Raw genomic sequence first — 12927 nt, forward strand, 5'->3', positions numbered from 1 at the left:
TCATCTTGGATGTGACATTTCATCTCGGATGTAATAAGCGATGTACGAAGAACGGTCCCCTGACCTGTAACTTTTCAAGTGATCGTAAAGACCTTGATTAGCTGACTCAGGTGTGTTTAATTAGGGTTGGAGCTGAACTCTGCAGGACAGTGGGTCCTCAGGAGCAGGATTGAAGACCTATGAATTATATAATGCACTGATAGATTAATCAAATTAATTGCAAATAATCGTATATGTCAATATTTGGAAAAAGCTCTGAAATTAAGATAATTTGTATTCATATAACGTTGTGGCAAACAAGTAACCACTGAATAGTGCTAACCTTTGCATTTTTTATGTCTGTTTATTTTTCTAGCACATTAGTTATTTAAAATATTTAAGTATAATAAAACTGTGAGTGGTATTTCAAAAAGTAATTCACATTGCAAGAGTGTTGTGGGTGGTTGCCAATGTGCTGCCATGCAGTTGCTAAGATGTTCTGGGTGGTTGCTAGGTGGTTTCTAGAGTGTTCTGTGTGGTTCTATTCTTGTCTTTATACATGGTTCCAATCTCTCCTTTAATGTAAAGGTGCAGACACTTTTTCTGTTGTTCAGCAAACTTTCACGGGCAAAATCCAGTCATTTAAATGGGAATCCACACAATCGGGAATTTTCTGTGAGAGTAAAAGATTTCCCCTCACTGATTTTGCAATGTGTTCAAGTTGGTCAAGCAAAGTTGCCCCACTGACCAACAAAAAGCTGCTTTGTTTGAAAGTTAGCTGTAGTTTAAGGCATTATATGACATCCTGTTGTTTCCTAGGATCACTCAGACAATCCTCTGGGAGCTGCTGTGACTTTGGCCCATGAGTTGGGCCATAACTTTGGAATGAACCATGACACACCAGAGCGAGGATGCGGCTGTAGGATGACCGTAGATCGTGGCGGCTGCATCATGACCCCCTCTACAGGGTGAGTATATGCTATAGAAATGTATTGATAACTCACCAGGTTTTACCACTTGACAAATCACAAGTAAATAGTAATGTTTGAAAAAGCCAAGATCTAAATAGTCTTTGATAACCTCCTCTCCTACTCCTGAGTGGAGTACCCTGTCTGGATTTGATGTATTAATGCATTGCAGACACATCACTCTACAGCTCAATTAGTCTCCAACGAGCCCTATTATCTGGGGAACGGGGAAATCAAGCTCTCATCATTCATGTACACAAGAGAATAATCAGCCGTTTACCTGAATCTTATTGACTAGGGGTTAATTAGCCATCTCTCAGTGATGAATTTGCTCTACATAGCCATACGTCACCACTGGCGTGAGGCTGGTGTTGGATTGAAACTCAGAAACTTGTAGATAGACGGAAGGCTTGCTTTGTCCACTCAGAAATTTGGATTTCAGACATTTAGCCGTCACCTGGCGTCTCGTGATAACGCGCTTGTTGGTAATGGTTTTCGGCATGCAGCTGGTCTCAGACTTGGGTAAACACCAGGTTGATAAGGTGAGGATGGCTCATAATGGAAAATTTCCTCTCCTTACACTTATCAGACGATGAACCAGAGAGTCAGGTGGGATGAGGTCTTTAGATGCGTCGGTGGAATAGAGGAACTGAGTGTGAATCTGCCATCTTTGGTTGCTTAGTTCTGTGGCCAGGTTGTTTTGAGCCAATCACCTGAGTCATAAATGTCATGTGACTAATCATTGTCACTAATGGCAGGAAAATTATGGCTGGTGGCTTTACTAGATTGTGCACAGTTGCAAACCTTTCACTAGTGAGCTGTGACATTACAGTCATTTTTATGTTTTTTTTTTTTAAGAGCCCAAAATGTTCAAGAACTGCTAAAAATAATGAAATATTTGTGATTTGTATTTTGCTTACAAAACAATTTATTCAAATATACAGTGTATTATGTCTCACATCTACCAGGCGCTAAGCAGCAAAACCTTGACACCTTGGTATAATGAAACTGATTCACTGGCAAATCAGATGCATTTTTATCAGTAACGTTTCTAGGCATAGGCAAACTAGGCAGTCGCCTAGGGCGCCACCAGCAGGAGGGGGTGCCAATGAGCGCACGTACTGGCACTACATTTTAGCAGGGTTGTGATTAAGAATGGCACGGCCAACCAGAAATATGATTGACACCCCCACTGGATCCCCCAACATCATTGGGCTAGAGTACTGTCAATCTGACAATGCCTGTATGTGTCAGGGTTTTGCCCTGACACTCTGTTTGTCTTGTGTTTGTTTCTTGTGTCTATGTTGTCTTGTGTCAGCACACTTGATTGTTTTTCTCAGCCATGTGCTTCTCTAGCCTCTCCTCCTGGTTTCCTCATTACCACACCCTCTTGTTAGCCCTCATTGAGTCCTTGTTAGTGTAATTGCTCTCACCTGTTCCTCGTGTGTTTTCCTCCCTATTTATAGTGTCCCTTGCCCTATTGTCTTTGCTGGTTCGTGGTCATTTTCACCCCTTCTATCACTGTCTTTTTCTCTATCTGTGGATGTGGGTGTGTTCTTGTCTCCCTGGTTAGTCTTGTGCCCTTGTCTTGTCTAGTACTTTGTAGTTCCATGTTCTTGTCTTTGCATTTTGTCTGTTTTTGCCTTTTGTCACTTTTTTTTATTTTATTTTATTTATCCAGTTCTTCTAGTCCTTATCTTTTGTTTTGTATTTTTGTTTGATATTCTTTAAGTTAGTTGTGTTGGTTAGATTTGGTAATTATTTCTTATTTATTTAGTTACTTTACTTTTTATCAGTTCTTTTGTTTTATTTATCCCCCTGGCCTGTTTTGGAGTAATTGTTACTGTGGAGCTTTATCCTGTCTTGTTTCTTTGTGTAGGAGTTCCCGTTCTGACCTGTGCCTGTGAGTCCTGCCACTGGTTCTCCCTGCCTGGTACTTAGTCCACTTTAGAGTCGGTGTTCAACAAGTGTCTGAGCTCAGCTCTATGGTACCTTGCTTGGCCCTCTCTATCTGCCTGGTCTTGCCGCTCCTGCTGCTGCTATTGTAATCTGCCAGTTGCTCTCCGAGACCGTTCCAGTGGTCTTCCCTAGCTGTTTCTTTGTTTACTGTGTTCCTGATGTTGTATCACCTGTGCACCTCACTACCCTCTTGTATCAGTCTGTTTTGTCAATAAATCCTCATCACTCAATCTGCTAATGGGTCCTCCTTCCAGATCCCTGACAGTATGCCATTGGATCAGAGCACTGTCAATTGCTGCTGGATTGTTGCATGCAAAGTTTGCATTTTGAGCGCTCCACAATCAATCAACATTTATTTATATAGCACATTTAAAACAACACCAGTTGACCAAAGTTCTTTAAATGTCTAAAAATTACTCAAACACAATACACACAATATCCATCACTGCTCAGTGTCCCAAAAGCTAGGGGCAACTGTATGCCACAGAGTAAAGGTGTGTTTTCAACATTGATTTAAAACAGTCAAGTGAGTCACATGATCTAATGTGCAATGGGAGACCATTCCAAAGATGTGGGGCTGCCACAGAGAAGGCTCGATCACCTTTGGTTTTCAACCATGATCTGGGAACATGTAAAAGCAGACTCTGTGATGATCGTAGAGGTCTAGCAACACAGTGCTGCTGTAACAGACATGAAATGTACTCTGGAGCAAGGCCATGCAAACCTTTAAAAACCATTATCAAAACTTTATATTGGACTCTAAAATCAACAGGAAGCCAGTGCAGCGAAGCCAGCACTGGAGAAATGTTGGAACATTTCCTTGTGCCAGTCAACAGTCTAGCTGCAGCATTTTGTACTAGCTGCAGCCGTGAGAGCAGATTCTTAGACAACACTAAATATAATGAGTTGCAATAATCCAATCTGGATGAAATAAAAGCATGAATCGCGGTTTCCATATCCTCAAAATACAGAATTCTCTTCAATTTAGCAATAATTCGCAATTGATAGAAGCTACTTTTAACAACAGCACTGACCAGCACCATTAGATCTATGGGTTCTGTTAGTGCTTTGGCAAAGTAACATGTTTTTTTGTTGTTTTTAGCCTTGCAATAAAGCTAAGTTCAAAGACCAATTTAAAATATTGGTACAGTAAAAAAGAGCACAAAATTAGTATTTTGTTAAGGCAGGATTTGTGGCAGTCGAGAAATCACGCTGCAAAATTGGTCCAAAAGGTGTGCTTTTTTGTGCCAATGCATTGTTAAAGTATCAGCGTGGTGTGTGTAATATTCACATATAAAAATTTAACGGCCAATTTAAAAAATATTGGCATAGTAAAATTCACTAAATCACAAGATCAATACATCCTATATATTAAACCGCTTTGTTGAATTTAGTGCATCCTTAAGGAAATGTTGAAATGCTGAATTCATTCATTCACTACTAACAACACTTAATGGAAGCAGCGTCATACACATAGAGAGCAGAGCGCCACGTCATTTAAAGGGGAAGTTCATGCGTCAATGAGTAACAAAGGAATTAGTAGCTGGAGTCTGATTATTTTATGTGACTGATCAAGCTTTTTTTATGTAGTTTGGGGTAACAAAGTTTTTTATAGGTTTGACTGAAATAATAATGAAAAATGGACACTTTAAATCAACATTTCAAACAACAAAAAACTATTTAAAAAAAAACACAAAGACAAAAAGTAGTCATCGATAATATCTAAACATGTATCCAAATCCAAATGTAATAACATTTATTGGGGTGGATGGGCGCCAATTTGGATTTCTCCTAGGGTGTCAAAATGGCTAAAAACTTTGGTTTAGATTTTTTTATGTTTTAGAAGTCTTTTATGCTCAGGAATATATTTAAAAATTTAATTTATTCCTGTGATGCAAAGAATTTTCAGCATTCATTACTCCAGTCTTCGGTGTCACATGATTCCTCAGAAATCACTCTATTATGCTGATTTGATGCTCAAGAAACATTTCTTATTATTTCTTATTATTATGTTGAAAACTGTTCAGTTGTTATGCTTAAATTTTTGTGTAAACCAATATATATTTTTTCAAGATTCTTTGATGAATAGAAAGCTCAAAAGAACAGCATTTATTTGAAATAAAAATATTTTGGTATATTATAAATGTCTTTTACTGCCACGTTCAATCAATGTAAAGTCTCTCTGCTAAATAAACATTAATTTAAAAAAAAAAACATACTTTTGAACAGTAGTAAACACTTGTCACGGAGTCAACAGCCACAGCCATGCCAGATCCTTCGGCCCCTCCCACTCGTCCACAATCACCCAAATACTGAAGCACTCCACCTGCCGTCACTAATTAGGACTGGTATAAAGCCACCATCTCATCACTCCTTCAGTGTCTGGTCTTGTTGTTCACATGTGTGCATCAGCTTACCTGGCTCCTCTCGTTGGATACTTACCTCTCCGGGTCCATCTCCACCTGCTCAAGCTAAGTTATACTCAGAACTTCTGAAATATACCCTTAGCTATGATCATCGTTTTGTCCTCTTCCAAGGCTTCAATAAATAAACCTTGTTGAATTGCTGCTTAATATTTTTGTCGTCCTCATCTGTATGCTTGCTGACAACACTATGGAGGATTTTTCATTTTCATTAGATATGAATTATTGAGCCAGTACCTCAGAATTCTGTTTAAAAACAACATTCTTTGTTTTTAAGACAATTTTTTTACTTTTTCAGCCTTAAAATGCAACACTCTTGACACGCATTAACTTCTAGTGCTTTTGAGATATTCCAGGATCAGAACTGTTAAATCTAAAGAAAGGCTGACGTTTACAGTTTCACTCGTATCGCACAAGTCAGTCATCAGTAATCATCTATCCGCTCTCAGCTGTGACCGGTTTGCAATCTCTCTGCTGTGGCTGTCTTATCTCATAGTGGGGATATTTTTGTTGGACCGCTGTTCAAACCCTGGATGATGGCCATAACAAACGTCTCAGGTTATGTATGTAACCATGGTTCCCTGAGTAGGGAACGAGACACTGCGTCCTCTAGGGGTCGCTATGGGGAACGCCTCGACATGACCCATGTCTGAAGCATACATTCAAAAAACACCAACAACATGTTGGCCGGCGACAGCCTATGACGTCACTACCGGTGTGACTATAGTATAAATAGGCACCGGGAGAACACGTCAACCGCTTCTTCGTTTGAAGCTTGCGTAAGGAAGCTAGAGGACGCAGTGTCTCATTCCCTACTCAGGGAACCATGGTTACATACGTAACCTGAGACGTTCCCTTTCAAGGGAACTTCGAACTGCGTCCTCTAGTTGCCAACTTACCACAGTGTGGATTTTAGAAAGTGCACAGGGACTTCGCGTGCACACTTACCATAACATGGATTTAAAGATACCGTTCTAAGGGGCCCTCGTGGCACTCTGAAAGAGCAGCACATACATGGAAATGGTGCATCCCAAGAAAAATATGTTTGAGAAGTCATCAACTCAGTCTATGGTATAATGCTGGAATGGCTAGCTGTAAGTTACCTAGCTGAGGGAGCATAACACCCAGCTCTCAGCCGAGAGGGAGGCTCGACCTACAGCCTGTTCATTAGAAATCCTGAAGGGTAAGCGTACAGCAAGCTTAGCCAAAAACAAACAGCGCATCAGGGAGGCAAAAGAAGGGTCTAGATCACCTGATGTTTACTGGTTCCAGGTGCTCTGGGAAAACAGAGAACTCAACTCTCCACGTGAAAGGAGAACTCCGAATTCAGAAAAGAGGCAGCGTGCTCATAGGCAACCCTCTGATAGAGGGGAGCTCTGCTAACCACAAGAGCAGCCCACGAAGTGGGGAATTCCCTTCCTCAGAAGGGGAGAAAATATGAACGCTCGGAAGAAAGCACCATGCTCATAAATAACCCTCTACAGTGAGGGGAGCGATTCTTCAAGAAATGTATCAACAGAGACACACTAGTTGAGTGGAGCCCAAGGCGAGTACCATGGCCTAAGCCAACTCAGAGAAAGGTAACGAGGCTGACAACGTGTAACCCTTATCATACAGGATTTTAGAAAGTGCGCATAGTGCTTAGCGTGCACACTTACTACCATGTGGATTTTAGAAAGTGCGCAGAGTGCTCAGCGCGCACACTTATCACCATGTGGATTTTAGAAAGTGCACAGAGCTTAGCGTGTGCGCTTACTATAGCATGGATTTTATAGAGATTCCTAAGCATCTGCTCACAGATGCCCAGAAGTAATGAGACAAACGGGAGTGGCAAGCTCAAAGACAACCCTCTGAGGCGAGGGGAACACTGCCTGGCGATAGCACTTCACAAGAAGTGTTTCTCGCAAAAAAGCCACTCATACCTCCCTCTCGACGTCTCAGCGAGAGGGGATATTCTGATTCACAGGAAGCCCCTCGGGGCGAACCTGGATATGGTGTCACAGTCAGGGCAGCCTGAAAAGCATAAGCCCAGCCCGGACGTCCAGGAGAATGGCAGTGCTGTGCCCGGGGACCTGATGACCAAGAAGGCTCCCGCAGAAGCCTGTGATCTGGCCACATGATCCAGGAAGCATGAACCCAGAAAAAGGGCTATCATACAGTCTGGATCCAGCATCGACGAGTGAGGTCATGACTGCAAAACGAACCAACCGAAAACATCATAGGTCCAGCATAGGAGACTGCAAAGCAGGCACAGGACGTTCCTACCTAACCTCGGTCAGGTGGAGATGATGGTGGTTACAGGGGAATTAGGAAGGGGAAGATGAGGGCAGATGTTAAACCCCCCGAGGGAGATGAGTAGATATTCAGGTATCACTCTGGTCCGGACGAGAGCGTTGGGGACGCCTCGTCTGGATCACCTCCCTCAGGTCTTGCCTACCTCCCTTTGACCCGCGATTCCTCCTAGCCCTACCCGCAGGTGGGGGAGGAGCGCGAGCCACGACACTAGCCTTCTGTGCCCGTCTCTGATCCTCAGACCGATTCAGGTATCACTCTGGTCCGGACGAGAGCGTTGGGGACGCCTCGTCTGGATCACCTCCCTCAGGTCTTGCCTACCTCCCTTTGATTCCTCCTAGCCCTAACCGCAGGTGGGGGAGGAGCGCGAGCCGTAACACTAGCCTTCTGTGCCCGTCTCTGAGCCTTAGATCGAGCCGGGCCAGGACCCCTGGGTTGTTCGGGCTCAGACCTGGACCTTCGTGAAATGAAGGTTTTGAAGGCCGCTGAGCGCACCTTCAACGCCCTGAACTTCTCAACCACCATCTCGACGGAGGTACCAAAAATTTCGGAAGGCGAAACCAGAGCATCGAGGAGAAATCCCCTCGCTTTCTTCCCGATATCTGCCAGGTTCACCCACAGATGTTCCTCCGTTACCGCCATGGCCGCCATAGATCTGCCCATAGCAGAGGCGGCCTGCTTAGTAGCATGGAGAGCAAGATCCGTGGTGCGGCGCAACTCCGCTACCTCATCAGGAAAAAGGCCTTCCCCTTTATCCAGGTCTTTCAGTAGATCAGCCTGATACTCCTGAAGCACCGCCATAGTGTGCAACGAAGCGACAGCCTGACCTGATGCTGCGTATGCCCTGCCATTTAAGCGAGATGTATCTTGAAGGGACTTAGATGGCAAGGAGGGAGTCTTGAGAGAGGATGTCTCACCCATAGAGAGATAGCTAGCCAGCGTCTCTTCTACAGGGGGCATCTTCTCATAGCCGCTTTCGCGCATCCCCTCGATGTTGGCATAACTCGTATGCTGGAACCGATGGATGCATGAAGAAAACGGCCTCTTCCATTCCTTCTCGACCTCCGTATGGAGATCAGGAAGAAAAGGAAGGTACACCTTAGCTGGGGGGCTATGGTCAGACAGATAACGCTCGTCGAGACGACCTCGCGGTGCCACCTTCCTGGCCCGCTTCCACGGCAAGGCAAGCCAAACCCAGCAGAGCACTGGCTGCTGGATCAGACGATGTTAGGGGAAATCACATCATCATTCTCCAGCAGCTCACCCTCGTCCACGGCCGACGAGCGCGAGAGGGAAAGCCCTTCCTTAAACTCATCAGCCAGATCCGCCTGCGATCCCCATGACCTCATTCTCCTCCGTGCCTCAGAGAAGAGAGCCAGACGAGAGCGGAACTTTTTCATTGAAAAACGCTTGCAGTGAACGCAGATTGCCCCCTCGAGGACATCGCGTGCGTGCTCTTCGCCCAAACAAAAGACGCAAAGATCATGTGTCATCAGGTGTCAAATAACGAAGACACGGATCCACACATCTCCTAAACGTCTTACCACCGGAATGCACGCTTCAAACAAAACAGTCACTGAAGAAGAAGAAGAGGATGACGTGTTCTCCCGGCGCCTATTTATACTATAGTCGCACCAGTAGTGACGTCATAGGCTGTCGCTGGCCAACATGTTGTTGGTGTTTTTTGAATGTATGCTTTAGACACGGGTCACATCGAGGCGTTCCCCATAGCGACCCCTGGAGGACGCAGTTCGAAGTTCCCTTGAAAGGGAACAGCAGAACCCTATTCTACTATTATTTGTTCATATGACAAGACAACATGCTGGGAAGAAACCTCCCTGGGCTTTTAAATGCTACTTTAGGGGGGAAAAAGTCAGGAGAGATGTTTTGTCATCTATTTTAGCCGCAGGTACCGAGGGGAGGTTGACATCATTTTTCCTTTAAAGATTCATAGCTCCAAATTCTCCAGCAGCGCAATGGATGAATACTTAAACGGATATGGCGCTTCTGTAAAAAGGAGGTGCTTTTAAAAGAATGCTGGAGTGCCAAAGCTTGTCCCCACTTTTCAAAATAGCCCCTCACACATTGTTCATTGCAGCGTCATTCAAGGGTTTTGAGGTCACAGTTTAGCTGGAGTTTGGGGTCTACTTCTGATAAGTTTAAGTAGGATTGTAAGTCTCAAGCATTTGTTTTGTATTTTAGGGGCAGTGCACATGAGTTTGTTGTATCAGAGAAGCTGTGTACTATTGCAGAGTCAGGAAAATGCTGGCCTATTTTTCGCTTCCCATGGGAGAATCAGACTTCCTTCGTTTATTCAACCCTAAAGGCCGAAACTCACGGACACATGCGGTCTCAAAGACACTAAAACAGATCAACTGTATGCAAATATTCTACAAGCTCATGCATAGACTAAAAAAAACACTTTCTTAATGTTTTGGTCTTGTGTCAAGGATTTTGATCGACTTTTACTGAAGAACAAGATCAATGTACTTTTGAATCAGACCTACTATTGATGATGATTTTTTTTTCAGAGAATATACACTACTGTTCAGAAATTTGATTTAAATAGGATGTTTGTTTTATTAATACTTTTATTCAGCAAGGATGTATTAATTTAATAAAGTTTATAGTAAAGACAATTGTTATAAAAGATTTAATATAAATGATGTTCTTTTGACCTTTGTTAATCAAAGGTTCCTCAAAAAGTTTCCATAGAAATATTAAGCATCACAACTTTTTTTTCAACATTGGCAATAATAAGATATGTTTTTGAGCATCAAATCAGCATATTAAATACTGATTAAGAAAATCATTATTAGCAGTCAAAAATGATACTTGACACAGATTCAGATAACACATTCTCAATTTTCATTTTCTCTATGTTTGATCCTTTGTTTCCATGCTGTTTTCACTGGCTAAATAAACCTCCTGCAAGTTGGCTCTAACAAGGCACACAATCTGGCTCTGATTTATTCAGTTCCTCAAAACCCTTTTCCTACTGTTGCTGGATGTGTTGTGCTGTTCTCACTCTGCAAGGATCTATTTTAAAGTTCAAACATGAGAAATTCATGATCTTGCATGCATTGTTTTTTGTCTTTTTGACAGCTGTTGTGAGCTCTCAGCACCAGTGTCCTACCTGCAGTGTTAAACGAACAACATACAGTCTGAGAGATTCAGAGCTGGAAACTCAACAGAATTGCAAAGACCATTGCAAATGAGAATGAATAAGATCGACTGACAGACAAGACAAAACAAAGAATGATGCAGAGACAAAGTTAGAAATTAAGAGAACAGGCTAAAGAACTACCATAGCATAAACAGGGTGTTATTGTCCGCTTCTTAATGTTTTCACCCAAATACAATAGCCAACATTTGTGCCAAACAACAGTTTGAGGAAGAAATAAAGCACTTGTTTGAAAATGAATGGAGGAAATTGCAATACTGAACATAGAGGCTCTAAGAAAAAGAAGTCATGCCTTTTGATTTAAAGAGCTAATCAGACTTCTTTACTTATGTCCATGTATAAATAAAACATCCACCTAGATAAACCTCAGGCTGCAGACTTCCACACTCTGCTTGCCTCTTTTGATCTCAACCGAGTGTCAGCTACTGCTACTCACAAATCAGGCAACCAACTGGACTCACTCTCACCCTCCCGGCTGTCTGCTATGGTTTCATCTTCGCTTCTTTCCCCTAAACCAGTGGTTCTCAACCCGCGGCCCGTCACAAATTCAAATGCGGCCCACCATGCTGAACACAATTTTAAAAAAACTTTCCATTTTAAAATTCATTTTAGTTTTTACATTCATTAAAAAATGTACTAAACAAATATAAGCTATAATGTTTTAGTTATGTCAAATAATTTTGTTTTTCATGTATTATTTTCAGACATGAGCAGACCTGTAGGCTACTCGCGTAATTAACGTTTCACATTTAACGAACACTTACAAGCGCACACTTTGGCAGAATTCAATTCAAATAGTCATCAGCAGCCATTAGTTCGGTAAAATTGAGCATCAGAATGGATACATTTGTTATTAAGGGAGAAAAACGAAATGTGGAAAATGCCAGCGAAGGAACACATACAAACAAGAATAGTCGCCGCATCAGCACTGAAGGTAAGAGAGTGCTGGACTTTCGGCATCAACTTTCGGTTTGGCCCGCTACTCACTTGAAGATGTTCAGGCAAAAGGAAACACCCATACTACGCAGCAATCATCCTTAATTGCAGAAATGTGGCAAAACATCTCTGGAGAGAACCTCAGATTATTAAATTCGAAAGTGTTTTACATATGTGGATCAACATAGGCTACATTGGTGAACACACATTTTCTGCAATGTTGCGCATCAAGTCATGCTTCCGTGCGCATCTTACAGACCACAAATTACAATCGCAACTTCATTGTGCTGTAACTCCTTTCGAGCGGAATTTCAAAAAATTTGTCAGCTCCCGACAGCATCAGGTGTTTTATTAATGGTGAGTATAATTATTTATTTATTTTAATGAATGTAATTGATTAGATATTATATTTAGGCTATAATATATAATATTATAATATATAATATAATATAATATATAATATATATAATCTGGTTGGTTTGTATTGGTGATGTAATCTGTAAATGATATGCGTGCGGCTCGTGAGACTTGCACTTGGACCATAGTGCGGCCCAGTGGAAAAAAAGGTTGAGAACCACTGCCCTAAACTGTTAGCATCTTTTGATGCTAACAGTGCAACTGATACTTTCTGCTCCACTCTTACATCTTTAGACACTGTCTGCCCCTTGTCTTCCAGACCAGCCCGTACCACCCCTTCTGCCCCTTGGTTATCTGATGTTCTCCGCGAACATCGTTCTAAGCTCAATGTATCCACTGCTAAAAGGACATACTACCATAACAAAATTAACAATTTGTCTAACTCTCGAATGCTCTTTAAAACATTTTCCTCACTCCTTTCCTCTTGCATCAACTCTAATAGCTGACGACTTTACCATGTTTTTCATTAATAAAATTAAAAACATCAGTGCACTATTTTCCACACCACAATCTGTCAAGCACATCTTGCCAGCAAACATACATTCATTCATGTTGAAGCCCTAAGACTGGCAAGAGCGGATTCCAAATCTTCAATACTTATCTTGCTGGATCTGTCCGCTGCTTGTCCAGTCCTGCAGATTTGCTTTATTCAACATCAAGAAGATCAGGCCCTTTCTTTCGGAGCATGCTTCACAAATCCTTGTTCAAGCTCTTGTTCTGTCCAAGTTCAAGCTCTTGTTCTGTCCAGGCTGGACTATTGCAATGCTCT

General features: G+C 42.3%; 1 protein-coding gene across 1 annotated transcript in view; it reads left to right on the plus strand.

The window, feature by feature from the left end:
- Positions 1-12927, plus strand: part of LOC107674032 (disintegrin and metalloproteinase domain-containing protein 12-like) — a 117362-nt gene that overhangs the window by 56870 nt on the left and 47565 nt on the right. The window contains exon 8 of the mRNA XM_016467891.1: positions 799-947. Within this exon, the coding sequence (XP_016323377.1) occupies positions 799-947 (149 nt within the window). The remainder of the gene's footprint in view (positions 1-798; positions 948-12927) is intronic.

The sequence above is a fragment of the Sinocyclocheilus anshuiensis genome, unplaced genomic scaffold (assembly GCF_001515605.1).
Source record: "Sinocyclocheilus anshuiensis isolate Anshui unplaced genomic scaffold, SAMN03320099.WGS_v1.1 scaffold544, whole genome shotgun sequence".
In the NCBI taxonomy this organism is placed as follows: domain Eukaryota; kingdom Metazoa; phylum Chordata; class Actinopteri; order Cypriniformes; family Cyprinidae; genus Sinocyclocheilus; species Sinocyclocheilus anshuiensis.